The sequence below is a fragment of the Elephas maximus genome, chromosome 21 (assembly GCF_024166365.1).
Source record: "Elephas maximus indicus isolate mEleMax1 chromosome 21, mEleMax1 primary haplotype, whole genome shotgun sequence".
Taxonomy (NCBI): Eukaryota; Metazoa; Chordata; class Mammalia; order Proboscidea; family Elephantidae; genus Elephas; species Elephas maximus.
In genome coordinates, this window is record NC_064839.1 from 25,219,130 (window position 1) to 25,243,561 (window position 24,432).

The 24,432-nt window shown below is 54.4% G+C and overlaps 3 protein-coding genes across 17 annotated transcripts in view; 2 read left to right on the plus strand and 1 right to left on the minus strand.

Moving 5' to 3' along the window:
* The window catches only part of NDRG4 (NDRG family member 4), a 33,616-nt gene extending 16,038 nt beyond the window's left edge, over positions 1-17,578 (plus strand). For 2 of the 10 annotated variants that reach the window (XM_049864580.1, XM_049864570.1), the window contains exons 3-17: positions 288-332; positions 7,213-7,372; positions 7,594-7,714; positions 7,798-7,860; positions 8,046-8,106; positions 10,230-10,316; positions 10,401-10,457; positions 10,823-10,926; positions 11,583-11,639; positions 11,722-11,773; positions 12,818-12,865; positions 13,068-13,103; positions 13,221-13,272; positions 14,672-14,710; positions 15,520-17,578. In XM_049864580.1, the coding sequence (XP_049720537.1) occupies positions 288-332; positions 7,213-7,372; positions 7,594-7,714; positions 7,798-7,860; positions 8,046-8,106; positions 10,230-10,316; positions 10,401-10,457; positions 10,823-10,926; positions 11,583-11,639; positions 11,722-11,773; positions 12,818-12,865; positions 13,068-13,103; positions 13,221-13,272; positions 14,672-14,710; positions 15,520-15,674 (1,137 nt within the window). In that variant the 3' untranslated portion in view covers positions 15,675-17,578. Of the gene's footprint in view, positions 1-287; positions 333-4,202; positions 5,719-7,212; positions 7,373-7,593; positions 7,715-7,797; positions 7,861-8,045; positions 8,107-10,229; positions 10,317-10,400; positions 10,458-10,822; positions 10,927-11,582; positions 11,640-11,721; positions 11,774-12,817; positions 12,866-13,067; positions 13,104-13,220; positions 13,273-14,671; positions 14,711-15,519 lie in introns of those variants that run through there. The other 8 variants (XM_049864572.1, XM_049864575.1, XM_049864577.1 and 5 more) reach the window with 8 other exon arrangements.
* A 1,108-nt stretch (positions 17,579-18,686) lies between these two features.
* SETD6 (SET domain containing 6, protein lysine methyltransferase) lies at positions 18,687-24,340 on the plus strand. The gene is made up of 9 exons (XM_049865052.1): positions 18,687-18,760; positions 19,017-19,115; positions 19,194-19,338; positions 19,422-19,563; positions 19,683-19,877; positions 20,116-20,236; positions 21,083-21,263; positions 21,476-21,618; positions 21,780-24,340. The coding sequence occupies exons 1-9, from the start codon at positions 18,734-18,736 to the stop codon at positions 22,083-22,085; spliced, it is 1,359 nt and encodes a 452-aa protein (XP_049721009.1). The 5' UTR covers positions 18,687-18,733; the 3' UTR covers positions 22,086-24,340.
* CNOT1 (CCR4-NOT transcription complex subunit 1) overlaps positions 23,982-24,432 on the minus strand; it is a 119,973-nt gene continuing 119,522 nt past the window's right edge. For 5 of the 6 annotated variants that reach the window (XM_049865048.1, XM_049865045.1, XM_049865049.1 and 2 more), the window contains exon 49: positions 23,982-24,341. In XM_049865048.1, the coding sequence (XP_049721005.1) occupies positions 24,263-24,341 (79 nt within the window). In that variant the 3' untranslated portion in view covers positions 23,982-24,262. The remainder of the gene's footprint in view (positions 24,342-24,432) is intronic. The other variant, XM_049865047.1, reaches the window with a different exon arrangement.

Genomic DNA, 24,432 nt, shown 5'->3' on the forward strand with positions numbered 1-24,432 from the left:
TAAGCACTTGGTGCTGCTAACTGAAAAGCTGGTCGTTCTAACCCACACAGCAGCTCCTCGGGAGAGAGACCTGGCAATCTGCTTCCGTAAAGATTACAGCCAAGAAAACCCTATGGGGCAGTTCTACCCTGTCTCCTGGCGTTGTTATGAGTTGAAATCAACTCAGCGGCATCAGGAACAACAAGATAGACCAGGGAACAGAGAAATCGTGTCCACTTGAGACAGAGCCCTGTGGGCCCCCAGGCCAGCAGGGTCTGACTCTGCTCTATCTGTCTGCCTTTCTGTAGGAGAACTCAGATGCCTTCCTCTTGACTGTGGACACAGACTGGAAGGTAGGTCACCCCGTTCAACCTTCTGAGATGTGGGACCACAGCTGGCTGGCCCCCTACCTCCTGGCTTGGTCCCAGAGGAGGATTATAGCCTTCTGTGTGCCCCACCCCAGAGTGGCCTCCAGGACCACTCCCACTGCTCAAAGCAGCTACACCTGCCCCCTGCCCAGTGGAGAGATGCCCGAGGCGGTCCGACCTACCCTTCCTCCTTGAACAGGACACTGGGGGAAGGATGGGGACAGAGAAGGGAGTGAAGGATGTTGTGATCTGAATCAGCATTTTCCACCAATGAAAGCCAGGTCGATGCTCAGAAATAGCTCCTGTCTCCATGGCAGCGGTTGCCTGGACAACCATGTCGTCCGTCCTTCGTTTGATGCCAGAGTCTCTGTGAAAACTGAAATCGTTCTTTGTTTTTATTCCTCCACACAATGCTCTTGCTCGCGGGGCCTGCCATGTCTCCCCTCTGAGGCGCAGAGTGGCCATTTATTTCTGTGCCTCTGGAAATGTCTGGCAGCAGACATCTGCTATCTGTAGGCAGAGAGAGGAGTGTGACTTACACTGGGAGTCTTGCCGGTTGCTGGGGCCCCACGGGTGTCAAAACCTGCGGAGCAAATGCAGACCCTTCCAGGACCTTTCTCTTGGCTAGATGGAACTAGCCCCCAGGCCAGTGCCCTGATCTGGGCCTGACTTCAGTTTGGGCCAATTCCCAAGTCCCGTGACAGCACCAGCCTCCTGGTCTGGATGACGTGGCAGGTGGGGCTGTCTGCTGCTCCTCTCTGGGGGCCAGCAGCTCTGCGGTGAGGATCGGCCTGTGCGTCAGTCCTTGGTCACGCGCCCCTTCAAGGACGTGAGAGGAGCCTTCAGCACAGCCAAATGTGCACATACTCAGATCCCTGGAGTGCCATCTCCAAACACAGATGAAGGATGGGGACAGGGAAGTGGGGAAGGAGTGGGAGCCCAGGACGAGGGATGGCGGGAGGTGGCCCAAGCTGGTAGGCACCAGAGATCAGGGCCAGACACATGGGCAAAAAGGCCATAGAGGAGGGGACCCTGCCCTGACACACCGGTCCCACGTCGGGGGTGCTGAGTGGGGTTTTCTGCCAGCCTCCAACACACACACACACACACCTGCTGCAGGGGTGGGGGTTCTGGGGTCGTGGAGGAGGACCCCCTCCCCGCCCCTGGAGCCCCCTGAAGAGCAGCCACCCCAGCAGACCGAGTCCTCCACACTGGGTGCTGGGCCCACGCGCAGGGCAGTGCTCACGGTGTGCAGGACCCTGATTCTCAGACCCTTCCCCTGGTAAAGGGCAGCATGTGTTAAAAGGCACCTTCTTGTCCACACCAGAGTCTCCTTTTATTTATTTATTTTTGAAAAGCAGCCATAAGTTTGGCTGATATCTAGGTGGAGGCCTGATAGGGCTTTTATCTCATTTCATAGGGGCAGGCCGAGTCACTGCCCTTCACCTCACTGGGTCCAGGCAAGGATGAGCAAGGCAGAGGGACAAGCAAGAGCCAGACAGACCTGTGTCCAGGTCTGGCTCTGCTGCTTACGGCCGCATGACGTCAAGGACGTTAGCTCTACCTCAGCTACCTCATTTGTGCAGTGAGACAAGGAGCTCAGACCTCACCTGTGTGTTTTTGAAGGTTGGGGATGCTGCCTGCAGGCCAAGCACTCAGACACTTGGCACACAGCAGCTGTGTCCAGGGAGGCAGTATGGGCTAGTGACCGCCAGAGCATAGAGTGCTCCTGGCACTGGGGTCACTAGCTGTGTGACATTGGACACGTTAGCTAGCCTCTCTGTGCCTCAATTTGCTCATCTGTAAAGTGGGTATTAAAAGCAGTAAGGCCTGGTACATGGGACACAGTTTAATAAGTGTTTGCCACTCTCAATAATGTACTCCCAGCCTCTTGCTGAGTGGGAAAATTACTTAACCGCTCCGTGCCTCAGTTTCCTCATCTGTATATGCTAGTCCTTTCTCATAGGCTTGTGAAGATTACATGTCTTAGCCTTGCAGCTCCCTGTGCTGTTTCTCCCATCTGCAGATGCAGAGGCTCAGAGAGGTTGAGTCAGACCCACCTAAGGTCAGAACTATGGCTGGCTGGTACCTGGGTCTGGCTGGCTCCACAGCCCTGCTTTTAACCACCACATGGGAGGGAGCGAGACCTGAACCTGCCTTGTGTGACCACAGTACTGCACAACTCCAGGGAAGAGGTGACAGGGAGAGGCACACAAACGTCCCATTTCTCCCCTACCAGGGCTGTGCAGGCCCTCGGGTCAAGTCTGGAGCAATTGATGCGGGTGTTTTTCATCCTCATAGCAACCCGGTGAGGAATACACTAGACCTCTTTTACAGTTGAGAAACCTGAGGCCCGGAGAGGTTAAAAACTTGCCCAAGGTCACCCAGTTAGAGGGGGAGCCAGGACTTATACTCAGGTCTGTGTGATTTGAAGCCAGTGAGCTGAGCAGAAATGGGGGGCCGTGGCTTGGAGTGGGCAGTGTTGGAGGTCAGCTTCTCACCTGGGCTGGAGGGTAGGGAGGTTAGAGGTTAGAGTGAGCATAGGTTACATGGGGGCTGGGGGAAGCAAGCAGGGACTTGTTGGCCGAAAGCTTTACTCTCCCTGGCCTGATCCCTGACACAGGTGGGACACACCCCTCCTTTGAGAGCCATATGGAAGGACTTGGCGGCAGGGGCAGGAGCAGAGGACAGGGGCTGTGCCTTTGCAATCTGCCTCAGATGTCTGAACCTCTTTCTGTGCTGAGGTGGCTGTAGGGCCAGAATGTGAGGGCCAGGGGGTCACCCCATCCTCCCCCCTGGCTACCTGGGTGGGGGGTACAGGGCCAAGCCCTCTGCCCAGGCCCCCAGAACAAGAGGGCAGAGTTGGGTAAGGGGCATTTGTGCCCCCCACCAAGGCAGGGATACAGCCAGGAATAGTGTCCCAGGCAGGTGTTGACCAGGTCATCAGGTGCAGGAGCCCACCTCCTTCCCTCAAGGCTGCCAGCCAGCATGCAGGGCTGTCAGTGAAGGCTGGGGCACATGGCGTGTTCCTACCCTAGAGAGACAGAATGGGGGCAGAGGCACCCAGCACCCCGCCTTCTCTCTGGCGCTCTGCTTTTTTCAGCCCTTGGGCTCCCTCTTTTGCTCACCTCCCTGGCCCATTTCCTCTCCTTTGCCTCCCGCTCTCTGTTTGCTCTAGATCAGCACACCTCCCCAAATCCTGGCAGGGGCTCCTGCACCTTGCTCCCCAGAAGCCTGGGAGCCAAGCCCACAGGCCCCAGGAAAGGGTGGGCATGTCAGGTGCGACAGGCTGCCTCCTGATCCTTCTTCCCGTCCTTGAAGCTGGATGGGGGTGCCCCTCCGTGCCCCTGGCCCTGCAGTCTGTCCAGAAACCCTGGCCCAGAACCGCCTTGCAGCAGAGTGGGCAGGCATTGGGCATACATGTGGGCAGAGTGGGAGCTGCCCTAGGGAAGGAGGAGTTATCCTCTTGAAGCAGGGCCACTACCCTGGTGCCCCAAACAGCAGTCACTTCCCAGGCCTTCCTTGTGGGGAAGCTAGGTGGTGCTGGGAGGCTGGGACTCTGGTCATGGGTCAAGAGGTATGCCCATCTAGGGGATATCTGTGTGTCCTGCCACGTCCTGCACTGGTGTGCATGTCTGACACCGTGTACAGGGCATCCCTGTGCGTGTGGCCTATCCCTGTGTTCCTGGGACCCCGTGTGCAGCTGCAGCTGCTGGTGAGTGCTGGGTGCTGGGGGCAGGAGAGATAAGGAGACCGGTCCAGGATTCTGTGTTGCAGGGGGCGGGAGCAGCTGCGCAGGGCTGGGGGGAGTGAGGACCTCGGAAGCCAATTGGAGCCCGATTTGTCTTCCAACAGCCAATCTGGGAGCAGGGGCTCAGGGCGAGCAAGTGGCTGCTCCGGAGGCCCGCAGGGAGGATGGGCCAGCCTCGGCGGGGCCAGGATCCGAGTATAAATGTCCCGGGAACGGGGCCCCATCACAGAGTCGACCCTCTCCTCCCAAGCGGCCCCTCCCGCGGAGTGATTCAGGCCTTTGTTTGTCCTTCCTGGTCGAGTCGGGGCCGCCTCCCTCGGCAAGATGCCGGAATGCTGGGACGGGGTGAGTGCGGCTGGGTCTGGGAGGAAGGGCATCCCTCAGTCCCGTGTCTGGTGCGTTGGTCCTGCAGTGCCGCACCGTGGGGGTTGCTGAGGAAATGCGGAGGGCTCCAAGCTCCCTGGTCCGCAGGAGTGGCTGGGGGCAGTCAGGCCCTAGGGAGAGGGCGGGGTCGGATGACATCTCTGCGGAGACGGGTGCGACGTGTCTGGGACTCGCCCGTGAGGCCCCGAAGGTCTGCTACACGCGTGTCAGTGTGTGCATATCCACTGGCGTGTGACCTCTACCTGGTGTCCTTCCTGAGCCCCGAGGCAGAGTTCCCCCTGCCAACCTGTGTCCGAGGGTGTCTGCAGGCGGCTGCCCTCCTGCCCGTGTGTGTTGGTGGGGGCGGTGTCTTGGTTGTTCGGTTGAGCACCGAAGGACAGGCAGCCTCTTTCTTCCTTAAGGGCTACGTGCGAGGCTCTCCGTGGTCCCCGGGCACTTCGGTGCCAGGCGGGCAGAGGCCGAGGAAGTCTCAGCCCTGGCCACTGCAGACGGCTCCTGCAGGCTGGGGTCTCTGCGGGGGAGGGTGGAGGAAGGGTCGCCGTGCCTTACTTCGTGCGTGCCTTAGGGCAACGCGGGATCCTTGAGCCCGACAGGCTTGTGGCGCCAGGTGGGTGCCAGGTGCACAGGACCCACATGGAGGGAAGAGGCAAGGGCAGACCCCCCATCCCGCCCGCCTGGTCTGCAGACCATGGGATCGATCGCCCGCACAGAGGCGACGACGTCAGCGCCTACAGCCTGCGTAGACGGTCCCCTGAATTATTGATACGGTTGACGGAAAGGATCGGCCCTCTACGGTCCCCGCTCTCCAGCTCTCTCCCACGCTGAGGGCTCTGCATCCCTCAAGGTCACGGGCGAGGGAAGAGGGCTGGCAGAGAAGGGACGTCAGAGCCCCCTCCCTCACTGCCGCAGTGCCTCATGCCGGCGCCCACCTGGAGGGAGGGGCTCTGACGTCACCCCGAGCCAATGCGAGCTCTTGGCCTCGGGGTTTGGGGAGCTCAGAGCGTGTGGTCCTGCAGCCCGAGGGGCGTCCACCCTGTGCAGGAACCCGAGGGACTGCGGGCTTCTATCAACCAATCTGGGTCTGAGCTCGCCAGAGTCGGAGGGTTCAGCCAAAGTCACTGGGCCACGCGGTATTGGTGTGGGGCTGGCGCCCCCAGGGCCTGCCCAAGCCCAGCCTTTCCTGTCCTAGGAGAGCTGAGCCTTAGTGGGGCCAGCACTGTGGCTGAGGCTTGCGGGGGTGGGGAAGTGGAGGGCGGGTGGAGGGGAAGTTGAGACTGAGCAGCTACACCGGGGGTGGACAGGGCCGACGGCCCTCCTCCGCAGTGGAGGGCAGACATAACCCCACACACCCATGCCTGTCTGGGTGGTGAAGAACTAGGTATGGAAAGTCAGCCTGCCCTGGGGTCACTGACCTCTGAGAGTCTGCCTTGAGAACCGCCTTCTATACCACAGGAAGTGCATTGCAGCTGTCCAGCCTGGGATGCCTCTCCTGCCTTCCAGAGCCCAGAGACAGAGAATGAGTCATGGACCCCCGGCAGGGGTAGCCTTCTGTGGAGGGGGTGCCTCCATACCCCTGACACACCTCTGGCCGCTGAGGCTGGCTACCTGGCAAGGCCCACCTGCCCCCTCTGGGTTGACCTTAGCAAGTCATTTCTTTCTCAGCCTCAGTTTCCTTCTCTGTGGCTTGGGTCCATGTGAGGAGTAAATGAGAAACGTGTCCAGCAAGTGGTCAGTGATCTGTTGTCCATGTGCTTATTTCTCACAAAGTCCCTGTGAGGTGGCTTCAGGTGAGAGGGCACAGAGGAGTGACATACCCTGCTCAAAGGCACACACTAGTGGCAGGGCTGGGTCTTGAGCCCCCAGCATCTAGATCCACTGTTTCTTGATGGACTAGTGACCCTTAGTAGGAAAACCAAGGGTGTGAACACAGGAAGATCCCTGAGCAGGCATTGGGAAGACCTTTGGGGAGAGGGTGGGTCTCCAACCCTGGGCCTGCCTGAAGGGAGGCCTTGGGAAAGAGCATTCAAGGTGGAAGGACCAGCTGAGCAGTATCCTGGAGGTGGAAACCAGGGGCGGGTATAAGGGTTGGGTAGTGGGTGGTTGGGCTTGGCTGGCATGGAGCTGTTTACCAAGAACCCTAGTTGGGGCTAGAGTCCCTGGGCGGTGCAAACAGTTAACATGTTCAGCTGCTAAGTGAAGGTTGGAGGTTCAAGTTCACCCAGAGGCACCTTGGAAGAAAGGCCTGGTGATCTACTTCTGAAAAATCAGCCATTGAAAACCCTGTGAAGCACAGTTCTACTCTGACACACATGGGAGCGACTTGACAGCAACTGCTACTGGTCTAGCTGGTGCTATTGAGGCCATTCCCCTTCAGCAGCAGGGAGCACTTGAAGGGTACTTAGTTGGGGAGGGCCAAGGTGGAATTGAGGTTCAGGCTGGGGTGAAGAGGTCAGTGGGGAGGCTGTCTCAAGGGCACTGCAGCAAGATGGAGAACATAGGCCTCATTGGACCTGAAGGGCAGGGCTAGGCCAGGGCAGCACGGCCTGCTGACTGGCGTGCAAGGAGCCCTGCACTTCTCCACAAAGACCAGTTCACGTTGTTCTTTACCATGCTTGGGAAGGGCTGCTCCATCTGGTCTGTCCTGTCTGGGGGCTGCTTGGTGTGATGAGAATGGGATGCCCCACGTGGGTCCCTACCACAGACCCGACAGCCCACAGCCTCATTCCTCAGGAGAGCCAGGAGTGGGGCCTGCCCAGAGTGCCCAGCGCTGTCTGTCCTCTCCAGGAGCATGACATCGAGACACCTTATGGCCTTCTGCACGTGGTGATCCGTGGCTCCCCTAAGGGGAACCGCCCGGCCATCCTCACCTACCATGACGTGGGCCTCAACCGTAAGTGCCCAGCCAGCCTTGCTCGGCCCTCAAGTCCACCAGAGCAGTGAGGCCTTCCTTCTCTGCTCCCCACAGGGCCCACACCTCAGCTCTGTGACTGTACCTATCCGGTCCTTGGTTTCCCTATTGGGCCATGAGGTTGATCACCTCTGCCTCACTTGCCCTCTCAGCCCCTCCTGCCCCCCTCTGCTCAGCCACAGCTGAGAAATGTGTCTTCGCAGACAAGCTGTGCTTCAACACCTTCTTCAACTTTGAGGACATGCAGGAGATCACCAAGCACTTCGTGGTGTGCCATGTGGACGCCCCCGGGCAGCAGGTGGGGGCGTCGCAGTTTCCTCAGGGGTAGGTACCCCACGCCCCCCCAGTCTTTCCCCAGCTCTGTGCCCAGGCTTCCCATGAGCCCTGATCTCCTGCTCTGCCTGCAGGTACCAGTTCCCCTCCATGGAACAGCTGGCCGCCATGCTTCCCAGCGTGGTGCAGCATTTTGGGTGAGTCCTGGCCCACCCCTGTCCCTCTGCTAGGGAGTACGGGGTACACAATACCACCACAGAGCCACCAGGCTCCAGCTGAGGGTGGGGCCTGCCCTGGATGATACCACCCCGTGGAGGGGGACTGGGGCATCCGTGGGGAATGGCATTCTAGCCCTAGATTTACCAGTCATGTTCTAATCCAGGTTCAAGTATGTGATTGGCATCGGAGTGGGAGCTGGAGCCTATGTGCTGGCCAAGTTTGCAGTGAGTACCCCCACAGCCCCCCAGCCCTGCCCCCATGGGACTGTGTCACTGGCCCAGGGCCAGTCTCTCCCAGGAGCAACCCTTTGGCCACAGGGAGATTTTCCTGCTCTTTCTTCCTTCTCCTCCTCCCCCAACCCCACTTCCTTTTCGTTTGGAAGGATCCTTTTTTTCTTTTTTTATCCAAGGAAATTTACTTGTTTTGAAAAGATTACTTTCTTCATTTATCTCCTTGGACGACTATAAACTATAACTTGCTTAACTGTAATTCAGAACCAGAATTTCTGTTAGCAACAAACTGTACAACTGATGGCTCTAGCCACTAAATAAGGATTGCCCTTCACTAAGGTAGTAATTAAACATGAATAATTTTTACCCTAGAATTACACTTACATTAAGCTTGTGAGATTTAAAGAAAGTCATATTTGAAAAACCTCAGGTTGGGTAGGAGCCCACAAGCTTCTCGTCTTTAAAGACAAAGACTTAATTTTTAGAATTCAAGATATTTCTTTCGTCAAAACAAATGACCAAGTATGGAATCTAGACTTTCCGGAGCCGTGGAGGTTGGATGAACACCCAAAACGATTGCTCTGAGATAACCTTTAAATCTTAAACCAAAAATATCCCTCGAAGTCTTCTTAAAACCAAACAATAGCTTAGCTTAACTAGTAAAGAATGTCTGCCTTGAGCATTATGTTCTTTTAAGAGCTATCTATATGAGATCAGTTTGAAAGTAACTTGAAAGATTAGATAGGAAACTTAGGAGACAGTGAATTTAAGTTAATGGGGGAGGAGCAACTCGGAAAAGGAGGGTGAGAATGGATGCACAACTTGAAGAATATCGTCACTGAATTGTACATGTAGAAATTGTTGAATTGGTGTAGAAATTGTGTAGAATTTGCTCTGCTGTGTGTGTTCTCAACAACAAAAATAAATTAAAAACAAAACGCACTGCCATTGAGTCAGTTCCAACTCATAGAGACCCCATAGGATTTCCAAGCCTGCAAATCTCTGTGGAAGCAGACCGCCATATCTTTCTCCTGCAGAGCTGCTGGGGGTTTCAAACCACCCAGCTTTTGGTTAGCAGTTATCACTTTAATCACTTCGCCACCAGTTGCAAACTTTCAACACATTACTATTTTGTTAACTATAGACCATTCCCTGCCACCCCAGACAAACTTGGCATGGCTCTAGTATAGCACGCATATTACCATTTTCCTCCAAACGTGGGCAATTAAACAGAAAATACAGAGCTGTATTACCATGTCCAAGGAGCCCTGGCAGTTCGGCAGTTTGAACCCACCAGCCACTCCATGGGAGAAAGATGTGGCAATCAGTTTCTGTAAAGAAAACAGCTTGGACATCCTATGGGACAGTTCTACACTATCCTATAGGGTCTCTTTGAGTTGGAATTGACTGGACAGCAATGGGTTTGGTTTTTGGTTTGGTGACCGGTGTCCAACACAAAGCAAGCTGTCGAAAACCCAATTAATTTCAATCACTAGGGATTCAGTTTCTATAAAAGCAAAGAAAAAATATTTACAAAACATAACAAGATGTTCTATTCAAGATGTGTAATACTCAGTTTTATAAAGGTATATTAAAAGCAGCAGAAAACAGCAATATAGCCGTAGGTTCAAAATAAAGCAAAGAATTTTAAAAGGCTAGGGGGAGGGAGAGAGGCAATACCATGTGTTACAGAGTAGAAGTGCACATAGGGTTTTCTTGGCAGTAATCTTAGTGGAAGCAGATTGCCAGCCCTTTCTTCCGTGGTACTGCTGAGTGGGTTCAAACTGCTAACCTTTAGGTTAGCAGTAGAGCCCAAACTGTTTATACCACCCAGAGAATGCTATGAGTCCAATCAACTGGACAGCAACTAACAACGACAAAAGGAGGGAGGAAGGCCCGTGGGCATCTGGAAGCAGTAACCCAGGAGGGCTGTCAGCTGTCACCAGTTGTCTTATCAGTGGCACCACGAAGCCTTTGCAGAGCGTTCCTGTCTCTTTTGATCCTCCCAGTCACCTGTGAGATTTGCAGGACCAGCTTTTTAAAGCCCATTTTCTAGGTGGGAAGATAAGGGCTCCCCGTGCACCACCCCACCCAGCCCTGCCTCCCTCTCACTGCAGCTCATCTTCCCTGACCTGGTCGAGGGGCTGGTGCTGATGAACATCGACCCAAACGGCAAAGGCTGGATCGACTGGGCTGCCACCAAAGTGAGTGTGGCCGTGGCCAGCCTGGGTTGGGGGGTGAGAATGTGGGGGATGGACATTCATGCTGGCTTCTACCTTGGCCTGCAGCTCTCCGGCCTGACCAGCACTTTACCTGACACGGTGCTATCCCACCTTTTCAGCCAGGTAAGGGGATGGGGGCTTCTGCAGACCTCGGCCACCCTCAGACAGGAGCAGGGTGGCAGGACTGGGGATCTCAGCTCCATCTCAGGAACCTTGGACAACTGCTGAAGGGCATGGGTTTACCCAATCACAGCCACTTATAGGAGTGCCCGGCAGCCAGGCGGATGGTTATTTGGCATCTGGAGTCTCACTCAGTACCTTTCTATCATCCGTGCGTCCATGGTGTCAAAGAGCAGTTGGGGGTGGGAGCCTGCTCTCCCGAGGCCCCGCCCCTCCCAGGGCCCCACCCCCAAGGGTGGGGCAAGGGCCTTGACACTTGGACACTGGCCCTCTGAGCCCGAGTCCTTTGTCCACTCCCCTGGGCCCAGGAGGAGCTGGTGAACAACACGGAGTTGGTGCAGAGCTACCGGCAGCAGATTGGGAATGTGGTGAACCAGGCCAACTTGCAGCTCTTCTGGAACATGTACAACAGGTATGGGCTGGGCAGGATTGGCAGCACCTTGTCTCGGACAACCCCGCCTCCAGCTACCATGGGAGGCAGGGCAAGCTTGACAGCTCTCCCCGCTTTGTAGATGAGCACATTGGACCTTGGAGAGGGCTCACCTCTTCCCATGGTCAGAGTGGGGGATGGAAACCGCTATGTCTACTTCTCCTCCCTTGGGACAGAGCTGGCCAGGAGCCCTGGGGAACACTGAGAACAGCTGTGCTCCTCAGAGTCCCTTTAGGGGCTTCCATGCAGGGGGCAGCCAGGCAGCAGACACCTCCTCGTCTGCCTTCTCTTCTCTTTCTCTGACAAATATTTATTAAGCACCTGCTTGTGCATGGTGCTGAGAAACAATGGTGAATAAGAGACCCCAGCTCCTGTGTATACAGGGCAGGTCCATGTTTCCCTGCTTCACAAATTGGAATCTGTGTGGCCTTGTTCAGACAAAGCGTTGATGAGCCTTGAGCCCAGCTCTGTGGCTCTGGGACTAGCCCAGGGACTCCGGGGATGTTGGGCCACAATAGCCACTGGGCGTGATGGGGTACGGCTGAAATACCGTGTCAGGTGTGGGGACATTCCCTGGGATTCAGTCCCTGGGGATGCCCACCTCTGCCGTCTCCTCCCCCACCCCCCACCCCCCGCAGCCGCAGAGACCTGGACATTAATCGACCTGGGACGGTGCCCAATGCCAAGACACTCCGGTGAGTGCCCCCACACCCTCTGCCCACTCCTGTCTTTGCCCCCCCCAGATCAGACCAGACAGCCCTTTTCTTCTGTCTGCAGCTGCCCCGTGATGCTGGTAGTCGGGGATAACGCACCTGCTGAGGACGGGGTGGTGAGTGTGGCTTGTACCCTGACTGCAAGTGAGGGGAGGGGTCAGAGAGTCATTGGTCCCTGGCCAGCAGAGCCTCCTCTTGACCCAGCCCGGGGTAGCCTGGGGACAGGCACTGCTCAGTGGACTTCTCATCCCACTTCCTGCCATCTTGCCACCCATCACTGCCTGGCATCCCCCTCCATATACTTCAGATGAGGGAGGCGTGAAGATGAGGGGGGCGAGACCAGGGCTGGGACACCCTATGGCCCCTTCTCCCCTGCCTCCCCAGCAGTGCAGCCCCCACCTCAGCCTCTAGCCACTTAGACCCAGAGCCTAAGAGCTGTCTTTTCTCTAAAATTTGCTTTATTCATTATGAAATAAGTAGTTCATGGTCCTGACTGACCACCACTTGCCTTTGTTTGGGAACCATTTCTCACCTTTCCTGCTGGACTCTGGGAGCAGGCAGCTTGGGCTGGCATGTCCCTCTCAGTACAGAGGTGGCAGGAGAGGTGGGGGTCCAGGATGCCCAGGGCAGCCCCCAGATGTGAAAACTGCCAAACCTTCCCTGTGACTGAAAGAGGGCTTGGCAGAGCAGGGGTGTGGGCTGTGCCGGCCATTTTGACCGAGGCAGGGTCCTCCAAGTGTCCTGCTGACCCTTAACACCTGCCTTGGGTCACTGCTCTATGTCCTGTGATCCCTTGCACTTTCCCAGGCCACTGCGCCAGGGTGGCCCTGGCTCCTTCAGACACCTGCCCACCCTCTGCCCCACACCCACCCCACCAGCACTTGTGAGTGGAATCCCAAGGTTCTCGGGCTCCTTGCGGCTGCTAACTGACCTCCAGGGACTTGGCCTGGGGAAGGGCAGCTTTGCCCAGGTCCTAGGGGCCGACTCTGTGTCTGCCTCCCCCACGCTCCCCTCTCCTTGCCCGTAGAGCTCCCCAGCTCTGGGTCTGGGACTCACTTTAGCAACTGGCTGTCTGGGATTTCCTCCTCCCCTACCACCACCCCACACCCTCAGGCTTGAGAGGACCTTGCTCTTTGTTGAAGCTGCCTCCTTGCCCCCAGGTTGAGTGCAATTCTAAACTGGACCCCACCATCACGACTTTCCTAAAGGTAAGGCCTTTCCTGCCCAGCCCTGGGCCACATCCCCCACCCGGGACCCAGCCTCAGTGAGGGGTCTGCCCTGGGGGTTCTGGCTGGGGCCCTGGCCAGGACAGGAGCAGGATTGTGTGTCTGGTCAGGGGAGCTTGCCCATGTGCTGGAGGGCCAGGGTGGGGCAGCCCCTGCTCAGCTGACCCTGCTCTCTCCCCTGCAGATGGCAGACTCTGGAGGGCTCCCTCAGGTCACACAGGTGAGGCCGTGGGCCCTCCTTTCCTTGCACCACTAGCTGGAGGTGGGGGAAGCCTCTAGCCTCCCTGATAACCCCAGGCAGCCAGTCAAAGCTTGTCCCTGTTCCACCCCCTTGCAGCCCGGGAAGCTGACAGAAGCCTTCAAATACTTCCTGCAAGGCATGGGCTACAGTAAGTCTACCCCTACCCCACCCCGGACACTGGTGGGGCAGGCTTCCCATGTGGGAGTGGGAGTCATGCGGGTGGGGTTGGCATGCAGGTGTCTGGGAGCACCTGTGGGTGTATGAACTGTTTGTCACCTGGGCCCAGGATGCTGGCTGACTCTCGCCACATACTTCTAAGTTGTAAGTTCAGCATTCCAGGGCCCAGCTCTCCTGTGCCTTTGGGGAGGCTTTGGGATGCTGTTTGGGTAGCAGTGCTGGCCCTGTGGTGGTGGTGGGGCTTGTCTCCCAGCCCTGTAGAACCAGAGGTGGGGCTGGGTCTTGCAAGGGGACACACCACTCATTCCTGTGGGGCTGTGGGAGCATTCCTGGGCCTGTAGCAGCTGAGAAATCCCTCTGTCACAGGTGCTGGATGGTGCTCAGGGCATCATGGGAGTAGACTTGGAGGGTGGGGATCAGGGAGGGCAGGTGGGACCATCTGGGTATCAGGAGAGCTAAGGCAGCAGAACCTGGGGAGTGGGGGTACATATCTGAGGACCCTGAGATAATAGGGGCTATGAAATGGAACTGATTTCTTGCCTCCTCCCCCTCCCTTTCCCTCTCCCAGTTTCCCCTTGTGCAGGGATAGGGAGGCTCCCAGACTGCTTGCGTGCCCCCCGAAAGACATACACACACCCCTCTGGCTCCTCTACTGGGAGGCAGACATTCTCACCCTGAATTCTTTTTTCTCCAGACTTGAGCCTCTGGAGCTTGGGCCACTTTGGAAAGCTAGGAGGGGCAGGGCTGTCGGGGAGGCCGGGGAGCATATCCAGCACAGATTCTCTCTGGCCCCAGGGGCTGCGGCCTTTTAGGAGAAGTGGGACAAAGAGAGGCTGAGGCCCATAGTGAGGCACGGGTGGAGCCTCATTCTGAGGTACTCAGTGGACATTTGTGGGACGAATAAATGAGTCATACTTGTCAGGTTCTGGAACATATTCTCGGGGCCCTGGGAAAAACACCGCCAGAGAGCCCAGTCATTGAGAGGGCCTCTCCATTCTACACATGAGGAGACTGAGGCCCAGCAGAGTGGTGAGGGCCCTGGGACTAGGCTGTGGGATCAAAAGGACCTTATTGACATGGGCCCCTCAGTGCCAGCACCCAGGCTAGAGAAGGGGGGCCAGGTGAGTACCTTCACCCCGCTGTTGGAGCTCCCTCAGGCCAGATACATTATCCGTGCTGTGGTTCCTTCTGGGGGCCGCTGCCTTGGCTCTCCGAGGCTCTGGCCCTGCCCCAGCCCTCTCTGTGCCTGTCCTTTTTCATCTCATCTCTTTGGCCTGTCTCAACACCTCTGCATTAGTGGACCACACTCTTCACCCATGTTCTGTGTCTCCCCACCCCCTGCCCCTTTCTGGCTCTGTCTTCTCTCTTAGTTGCATACTTGAAGGACCGAAGGCTGAGTGGAGGAGCAGGTAGCCCTGTGCCAAACCCCCACCACTGCATGGACCCCCCCCCCACCCAGCCGGATTTCTGTGCAGTGCTGCAGCCAGGCCGCATCTTGCTGTGGTTTCAGAACCTTGTGTCCTGCTCAACTCGAAAGCCCCAAAGATGCCCGCTTTTCCACAGGTCCCGGTCCACCATGGGATCTGGCCCTTTAGGCTCTAGATTTGCTGGGCTTTTAGAGCATTTTTGCTTCTAGATTGCTATGGGCTGTGTGGCTTCCAGAGCTCTGGGAGTCGGAACAAGAAGCCACGTCCTCAGAGGTGAGGTGCAGGCCCAGCCCTGGAGGCAGTGGTGCCCAGCCATGCCCAGAGATGGCTGGTTGAGTTCAGGAAGGTAGAATTTGCTCCCTCGGGTCTCACTGATGGAACTCTGGATAAGGTGATTCAGGGCACCATACCTTGTCCTCCTCCTTTCTAGAAGTCCTAACCACCCTCCCCTGCAACATCCTCTTGAGGGAAGCAGAGTTGGAAATTTCACATAGCTGCACCAGCTCAGGGGTGCCCGGTCAGCTCACTCTGGACTGGCTTTGACCCTGGTCAGCTACTGAGAGAGGCTCCTGCTGGCCTCTGTCCAGCCACTTTGGCTCCCTCACTGCTGCTAACGCTGCATGCTTCAGGCTTGATGGAGCAGCCGCCAGAGGCCTGGCTTGGGATGGGCCTCTGTGTGTCGTTGGAAGAACAGGTTTCGCTGGCCGCTTTGCTTGTGTGTATCCTTTTCCTGCCTGCTGGTGCCTGGCCCCAGCTCCTTGTCTTCATGCCTGTCCCATCTCTGTCTACAGTGCCCTCGGCCAGCATGACCCGCCTGGCCCGTTCTCGCACCGCCTCCCTCACCAGTGCCAGCTCGGTGGATGGCAGCCGCCCACAACCCTGCACCCATTCGGAGAGCAGCGAGGGGCTGGGCCAGGTCAACCACACCATGGAAGTGTCCTGTTGAAGCCCTGGGTCCCACCGAAGACACCCACCTGCCCACCTGCATCGACCTGCCGTCCCACTGCCATCCCTTGCACCTGCTCATTTTCCCTTTAGTTTATTTTTGTGAGGGTGAAGGGGAGGAAATGGGGTAACTTTTTTGTTTAAAAAAAATGAAGGGGTCTATCTTAGATGCTGCAGCTGAACAGTCTTCAGATGGTTTGAGGGACTCACTGCTCCCCACCCCCAACTCAATCAACTTCACTTGGAATTAGACCCCTGTCACTCAACCCCCAGTGGCCCAGGCACAGACAGACGGGGCAGGAGTACAGAAAGGAAGGCAAAAATCTGAGTCCTTCTCTGGCCAGGATCTAGGATAGCATCCTAAATTCCAGAAAGTATGTGGGATGACCCCTTGGGCAGGCAGGTTTGAAGCCAGGATGGAGTTTTGAGAGGGTAGTGGGTGTTGGCACAACAGGTCCAGCTTGGGCATGGGCACGAGAGCCAGGGGACAGCTGTTGGGAGCACTGGGGGTCAAGGAGCCCTGGAGATTTGGAGGCCCCAAACCCTGCACCAAGCACATCTGTTTTTATTTTTTAGTACATGTGACAATCATCTGAATAATAGCCACAAGGGGGCGTGCCTAGCAGGCAGCTGTTTTCCTGGTGGTCTCTGGGCCAGGCTGGTGCTGTAGGGCGGGGTAGGCAGGGCTTTTAAAGGGAGTTTCTCTGCCCAAGGGAGACAGAATATGTAGGACCCTGAGGAACCCCACAGACTGTTCCTTCGACCCTACCACATCCTGATCCTGTCCCTGAGGTAGAAGTCTACCATCTCCACAGTGACCTCACTACGGGCTGAGGGAAAAGGCTGGGATAACCTTTGTATTGTCAGTGGCTGGCCAGAGACAGTCATGGCTGCAGACCCCTTCTTTGTACCAGTCAGCGGGAGGTGGCCTGTGGGATTTTGAGGGAGACTTCTGGTCAGCCTCGGCTGACGTTTCCCATAGGCATCACTGAGGAGGAGCGAATTCATCTGGAGAAAAGGGGTGCAGAGTCTCTCATCTATCCATCTCAGTCGGGTGGAGTGGGGTTGAGCTGGGGCTTGTTGTGTTCTAGAATGAGAGGCTCCCCACACACCCCAGCCCCCTCCTGTCTCTGAAGACCTGGACTGTGCCAGGTGCTTCCCACCCACCCACCTGACCAGGTAGAATCTCCTGGCTCAGCAGCCAGCACCTGTTTGTCTCAGAGCCTAAATCAATTGTCTGAAACCCCAAAATAGGCAAAAAGAGAGGGGAGACAGCAATGAAAACCGAAGGGCTGTGGAGAAGGAGGGTATGTGTGGGCTGTTCCAGGCTGAGGACACCTGCATGGATGTGTTTCCTCTGCACACATCACCTGTCCCCTTCTATAATCTGAAGCCATTACTAGACTGCACTAGAGCCTGGAGAGAGTCTGTTCCTAGTTCTAGTCACTCACGTGCTTCCTTTGACTATTGAACATGACTGTTTGACAAGCTGGTAGAATTATTTTTTTTTTTTACTGTAGGTGTAGCACTGCGAATCTTGGACTTTTTTTTTTTTTTAATTTTGCTGTGTTCTTTCAGATGAGATATCTATAAATACCTATACAGAATATATATATATATATATGTATATTGGGTCCTCCTGTGTGTGGTTTTCCATTGGAGGTAGTCTGTCTGCTTTCTCTGGTCAAGTTGAACTTTTAATGGAGTTTATTATCTTCCTCTCTGTACAAAGAGCCTACTTTTGTGTATTCTGGTGGCTGACATCATGAAACTTTGAGATGACAAAACGTAAAACAGAAAACCCTTGTCAACGTAGAAAGAGTTAACTGTGCTGAAAAACTAATAAAGACACTAAGAAGAATATGAGTGTGGTGATGCTATGCCCAGAGAGAATGTTTAGGTTGGTGTGTCTCGGGTTTATGTGCAGGTGGGAGGCCAGGGACTGTCCCTGTCTCTGTAGCTCCAGCACTTGTTACATACGTTATTTTGCTGGTCCTCAACATTAATTCCACAGAACGGATACTATCTCGGTTTACAGATGGGGAAACTGAGCTTCAGGATAAGGGATCTGCCGTAATAAGAGGACACATTGGGAGCTGAACTCGGCGTTGTTTGACCTCAAAACCTATATGTAGCGGTACCGTCTACTTGCTGCCCGGATTGGTTACATTTAACAGCATGTTGCTTAGCTGCCCATGTTTAACCACCATGCTTCATTCATTCACTTAATATTGAGCCCGTTTTATGCCAGCTAATAGAGAAACAATAAAAATACCCAGTATGTGCTATGCGGAGGAGGAAAAACGGGAGGGTGTACTAGCCAGTGCGGGGAACGAGGGTCTATTCTAGATCCGAGAAGGCTCCTCGCGCCACCCCGGAGCATACACACGCAGACTGCTATAACTGAGCAAACAGGAGGAAAACGGTAGCTAACAAGGGGCCTTCGACGCCCACCTGGGTGCGATTTCCTCCGGCCAGCGGCCAAGCCCTCGCCTCCCAATCCAGAAACCGGATTTTGTTCTAGCATCTAGACTTCCACCACGCGAGGTCCCAGCTCTCGGAGACTCATCCGTGTGGAGGGCTATACGTGGCTCAGAAGGTTGGAGGCAGCACCAGAACACTCTTTCCTGTACTCGGACCAAGCGTTTTCTGAACTCGACTGGGGACCCCACCCCATTTCCATGGGGTCGATTGCGACTCAACGACTCCATAGGATAGAGTAGAACTGCCCATAGGGTTTTCAAGACTGATATATTTTACGGAACCAAGACTGCCAAGGCTGGTGGGTTCCACCGCCGACCTCTCAGCAGCCGAGCGCTTAACCACTGCTCCACCTGAGCTCCTTCAATTGGGGGCACCTGGACTCAAAGAGGATGTTTTCAGGAGTAACTATTAGACCGGCAGCAAAGCCCCACAAGGCTCTCCCGGGTGGATGCTGAAACCACGTGGTCCTAGTGCCAGCTGGCTCGCTCCCATAAGGCCCCGCCCCGGAGGCGTGGTCAGGGCGCCGGAAGCGCCCGCTCGGATCTACTAACAACTAGGGCCTTGCGCGCTCGGACCATGGCGGCCGAGGCGAAGCGCCCGCGGGTGAGTCCCGGGCGGGAGGCGCAGGGCTCACCCCTCTCCGCTGAGCCCCACCTCACCCCAACCGCCCCCCGCCCCGGGACGCCGTCCCGCGCGCGCCCCCTGTGCTCCCTGCCCTGGGTCACCTGCCGCTGTCCGCGCGCCCCCTCCCCCACTCAGAGTCCTGCCTCCTCGCGCGGGCACGCGCGCGCCGCCGTCCTTTCCCGTCCCCCGCGGGCCGTCCTGGGTGGGGCCCCGTCACTGCCCTCGCTTGTCTCAGGTGGCGGGGTCCGTGGGCGGCGGCGGCGACGCGGATCCAGACCCGGTGGCCGGCTTTCTGAGCTGGTGCGGGGGTGTGGGGCTGGAGCTTAGTCCCAAGGTGAGTGAGTGGGCAGCGGGCTGGAGGGAGGGGTGGCGGGGGCGCGGCCAGCTCTGACAGGCCCGGCCCTTTGCTCAGGTGGCGGTGAGCCGGCAGGGCACGGTGGCCGGCTACGGCATGGTGGCCCGAGAGAGCGTGCAGCCGGGGGAACTGCTGTTCGCAGTGCCACGGGCAGCTATCCTGTCACAGCACACTTGCTGCATCGGCGGCCTGCTGGAGCGAGGTGGGCATGCGGGCGGGTGGGCGGGCGGGGGTGCCGGGCCGCACCGCCGGGCGCCGAGACCTTCACCCTTGCGTCTCCCGCAGAGCGAGGCGCGCTGCAGAGCCAGTCGGGCTGGGTGCCGCTGCTACTGGCGCTGCTCCACGAGCTGCAGGCTCCGTCCTCGCCCTGGAGCCCCTACTTCGCGCTCTGGCCCGAGCTGAGCCGCCTGGAGCACCCTATGTTCTGGTGAGAGCCCTGGGAGGGGTTCGGGAATGCTTGCAGGCAGCCTGCTTTAGCCACCCTGCCCCCAAACGCTGGTCCTGGTAGGGTGTGTAAAGGGAATCTGAATGGGGGTGTCACTACAGGCCGGAAGAGGAATGGCGGCGACTGCTGCAGGGCACAGGCGTTCCCGAGGCCGTGGAGAAGGATTTGGCCAACATTCGCAGCGAGTACTATTCCATCGTCCTGCCCTTCATGGAAGCCCATCCCGAACTGTTCAGTCCCTGCGTTCGCTCCCTAGAACTCTACCAGCAGCTCGTGGCTCTAGTGATGGCCTACAGGTCAGTGAGTAGAACCTGAGGAAGGGAACCTGTTTTTAGAACTATTGGTGTTTGGAACCTACTAGCGGCTCTGGAGGGTGGGGGAAGACCTGTCAATCTGCCGCCATAAAATTATAGCCTAGAAAACCCTATGGGCAGTAGTGAAAATTGACTCCATGCACCTAACAACACTGGTGGACAGGAAAAGGAAGTGAGCCCCTTACCCAAAACGGGGCCTCAGCCAAGTTCTCTCTCCCAGCTTTCAGGAACCACTGGAGGAAGAGGAGGATGAAAAGGAGCCAAATTCCCCCTTGATGGTGCCTGCTGCAGACATACTAAACCACTTAGCTAATCACAATGCCCATCTAGAATACTCACCAGTGAGTAGATCCTGCCCAGTTCTTGTTTTTTTTATGTGCACCGATGATGAGGGTGTGGATTCAAATCCGTGTGTCATTTATGCTAGCCTGCTAACTGGCTAAAGGCTCGCTATCCCAATTCAATTCATGCTAAAAACGAGTAGGTGAAATTAGCTCTTCCTGCATCTCCTTGCTTTTTACTCAAGCATAACCCCAATCAAAATATTTGAACACAAACTTATTTCGAACGCCTAAAAGAAAATGGCAGTTAACTCTGACAAATTATTCAGCCATCCTTTATTTGGAGCTGGAGTTTGGGTGTCTTGCATAACCACGCTTCATTCTTCCCTTCGCTGCTCTGTAAGTGCCAGTGAGCCAAGGTAGCGTGTGGGCCCCATGGACAGCAGCCTGAGACATCTAGTCTCACTACTGAGGAGGGTCTTCATAGGTCAGGGGTCTAGGGCTATCCCAGGGCTGTAATTAATCAACTGTATTTGCTATACAGAAAGTTGTAAGAAAAAAGTTTATGGAATTGAGAATTAGGAATTAGGGACTTATTAATCCTTGCTTCCATTGTCTTTCCCCACTTTGAACTGGGTTTAAATTATTCTTAAAAGCTAGCAACTTTTTAAGTGCTGAAAATGAGCAATCAAGCGATTCACCTGATGCAACACTGAGGCTGAGCTGTGTATGCCTCACCCCTCTCATTCTACAGTGCAGGGTCAGAAAGGACTTAAAAGGCAGACGCTGGTATAGCATCACTCCTATGGCTGAAATACACCTGCTGGAGGCTCTTCTAATAGGGAGATAATCTTTCGGGGGCTGGCTTGGGAAAGGCCTGGCTGCAGCTTCTCCCTTCTACGCTAGGACTGCCTTCGGATGGTTGCCACCCAGCCCATTCCTAAAGGCCAGGAGATTTTCAACACTTATGGGCAAATGGCTAATTGGCAACTGATTCATATGTATGGTTTTGTTGAACCATATCCTGGCAACACTGATGACACAGCTGACATTCAGATGGTGACAGTTCGTGAAGCAGCATTACAGGGTGAGTGTCTGATTAACTGCCAGTCTTGGACATTGGCGGACATGTCTCTGTACTCACCTATCCCACTCTACTTCCCACACCCCCAAGTTCAGGAGCTCTGCTACATAGCAGTTGCCCCCACTTTTGGGCAGAGGGTAGACTAAGGGTAGATTAAAAAGAGAAATGAGTCCTTGGGTACACTGACTTGCGGACCATTGCTTTTCCATCTACAGGAACGAAAGTTGAAGCTGAGAGGCTCCTACTACATGAGCGCTGGGATTTCTTATGCAAACTGGAGATGGTCGGGGAAGAGGGAGCCTTTGTGATCGGGTGGGAAGAGGTGATAACTGGAGAGGAGTTGACCACCACACTCAAGGTAAAGGGCTGAGAAAGTGAGAAGACGGGAGGTGTGTGGTGGACTGAATGGGGAGGACACTTAATAAAAATGCTGCCAAGACAGGTGAGGCCTCCTCTAAATCAGCTTCAGAAGCACACAAGTAATGCATCCTAAATAAAGGGTCTGATGGTTGCTTCCAGGTACTGTGCATGCCTGCTGAGGAGTTCAGAGAGTTTAAAGACCAGGATGGATGGGACGACAATAACAGGGAAGAGGACAGCCTGAGAATCACAGATATCCCTAAGCTGAGAGCATCATGGAGACAGCTTCTTCGGGACAGTGTTTTGTTGACCCTGCAAAACTATGCCACAGACTTAAAAACGGAGCAGGATTTACTCAATAATAAGGAGGCATATGCCAAACTCAGCTGGAGGGAACAGCAGGCTTTACAGGTTCGCTATGGTCAGAAAATGATCTTACATAACTTGTTGGAACTGACAAGTTAGTAGGCTGCCCTGCTGCCTGAAGGAACAGAGATGATAACAATTTTACTGTAAGCTAATATTCATTGATGCTTCAAAAGAAGGAAAATCTGGATCTTGCTATTCTTATTAAATATCAAAAGGAGAAGTAGCAAAAGGGGTTATCCTGGCTGGGATTCACTCTGAGTATGGGTAACATGTAAAAAGACTTGGGACAGCAGACTTAGGAACCACTGCTAATTGTTAAACTAAGAACAAAATTTTTGGCTGTTTTGTTGTTTTAACCAAAGCAGGAATGTAGTAGTAATAGGCCTTCTCATATTCTAGCATTTAATAACATGGACTTTATAGGTAAAAAAAATATATAGGTAGATAGACCAAAAAACCAAACCCAGTGCCGTTGAGTCGATTCCAACTCATGGCGACCCTATAGGACAGAGCAGAACTGCCCCACAGAGTTTCCCAGGAGCGCCTTGCAGATCTGAACTGCCAACCCTTTGGTTAGCAGCTGTAGCACTGAACCACTATGCCACCAGGGTTTCCTAGGCAGATAGAGCTGGTTCAAATCTGGGTCTACTCTGAGTTACCTATTTTTTTTTTTTTTTTAAGACTCTTCCACTTCCTGTTTAAGGACTCAGTAAGCTATAAAACTGGTACAGAATGAGCACTCAGTGATGATAGTCGCTTTAATTCCACCCTCCATTATCCAACTAGCAGTCTGAGGTTTGCTCCAGATGGTACAACTCCCCCTTGAGGGAATGAACCCTAAGGCCCCAAGGACATTCAAGCCCCACTCATGTTACGACTTCAATTATTTAATTTTGAACTTTTCATCCTTTCTTAAAACTTGACAGTCATCATCAAAGGTAAGGTAAATTTTAAGTGGAAAAGTTTTAAATATATACCTACTCATTTTCTTTTTAAAATTAACATCAGAGACCATGAAGGGTAAAAGGATGTTAAAGATAAATGGATTTTTTGTAAATTTGTAATTCAGTTTAACCATAGAGACCTGCTCCAATAATTTCACTGTTGAAAAGGAAACAGGAAGCAAAACACTATACAAAAAGCATCTTCCTTGCTTGTTTGGCATGCCAGATTAGTGGGAAAGAGTTATCAGTTCATTCAGCAGAAAGTCACCATCCACTTTCTTCTCGCCACCAGCACTGGCCGCTGCTACTGAGAAAGGCACAGTGGACTCGCATGCGCGACATGACTTTACTGTTACAGTGTGCGTACACCTACAAGAAGTGGGGATGCTAACGCCCAGGAACTAGAAAGACTACAAAATACAACACACGGACCAATACATTTACAAAACATTCAGAATCCTTACAAAAGGAGCTGTATTGGTCCTTTTTACTTTTTTGTTGTTAAACTCATATGGCCATTCAGTGGTAATGGGGAAAGGCAGTTCATACGGTCTGGTTCCCTTTCTTTCCCCCATAATTTACAAGTATTAGGAAAGAAGGGGGAGCTTTACACCTGGTCCAGTTTCCCTTTATAAAAAGAACTATTTCAAAGGCTCAAGGGGTATCCTCTCCAGGAAAGACAAGAAGCTGGTAAAACTGTTGCTCTCCCTGCACAGTCAGTTTTAGATTGGGGCCAGGGAAGAGGCCAAACAAAAAACCACAGCACCTTAATCTTGAGCCCCTCACCACATTCCCTGGCATACCAAATTCCTGCATGTCCACATTTTCAACACCGTGGTTGTCTTCAAGCTCCCCTGTCCACATTAAAAAAAAAAATAAGTTACATAATATTTAAACTGGCTTTTCGTTATTCTTTGGGATACCAGGAACGTCAGGAGACACGGAGCTATGTCCCCAGACAAGTGCACGGCATCAGTAGCTGCCTCTGTTGTATGCTGGGTAGATACCAGTTTATCCACTTGCCTTGGACACGTTTTGCACAAACCCAAGAAGTTCCAGACAAAGGTTTTCTGTTTCATATATTTACACAAGTTCAAAATGATATTCACAGCATCTTCTAAATTTTGGCCAAGAGTCAAAAAAATGCATTTAAACTTTGGAACGTGCCCACATAGACAGGAGGCTGACCCCAACAGTACAGGGGCCAGATACCCGAGAACCAAAGGGCTGGAAAAGTCAGGAGGACCCAGAGGATTCTTCCGTCAGTTTATAAACTCGGTGCGATGGGCCCTCCTGGCTGACAAGCTTACAACAGAGATGCAGTTCCATCTAACTGGCACCTGTCCCTTCCATTACTTGCTGAGCTTGCTTCTGTCCCATACAGCACTGTGCGACCGACTGGAATAACCTGAAAAGTGGAGACAAAATTTTATTTGTGAGAAAACTTCAGACCTAGCAATACGTACTTCCTATCTAGCTTCCCATCTGCCTTAACTATT

Excerpts from the sequence above, each read along its gene's own strand:
- SETD6 (XM_049865052.1), top strand. The coding sequence starts at position 18,734 with ATGGCGGCCGAGGCGAAGCGCCCGCGG. Across the intron at positions 19,339-19,421 it reads CGGCGGCCTGCTGGAGCGAG|AGCGAGGCGCGCTGCAGAGC; the intron begins GTGGGCATGCGG and ends CGTCTCCCGCAG. Across the intron at positions 21,264-21,475 it reads TCGTGAAGCAGCATTACAGG|GAACGAAAGTTGAAGCTGAG; the intron begins GTGAGTGTCTGA and ends TTCCATCTACAG.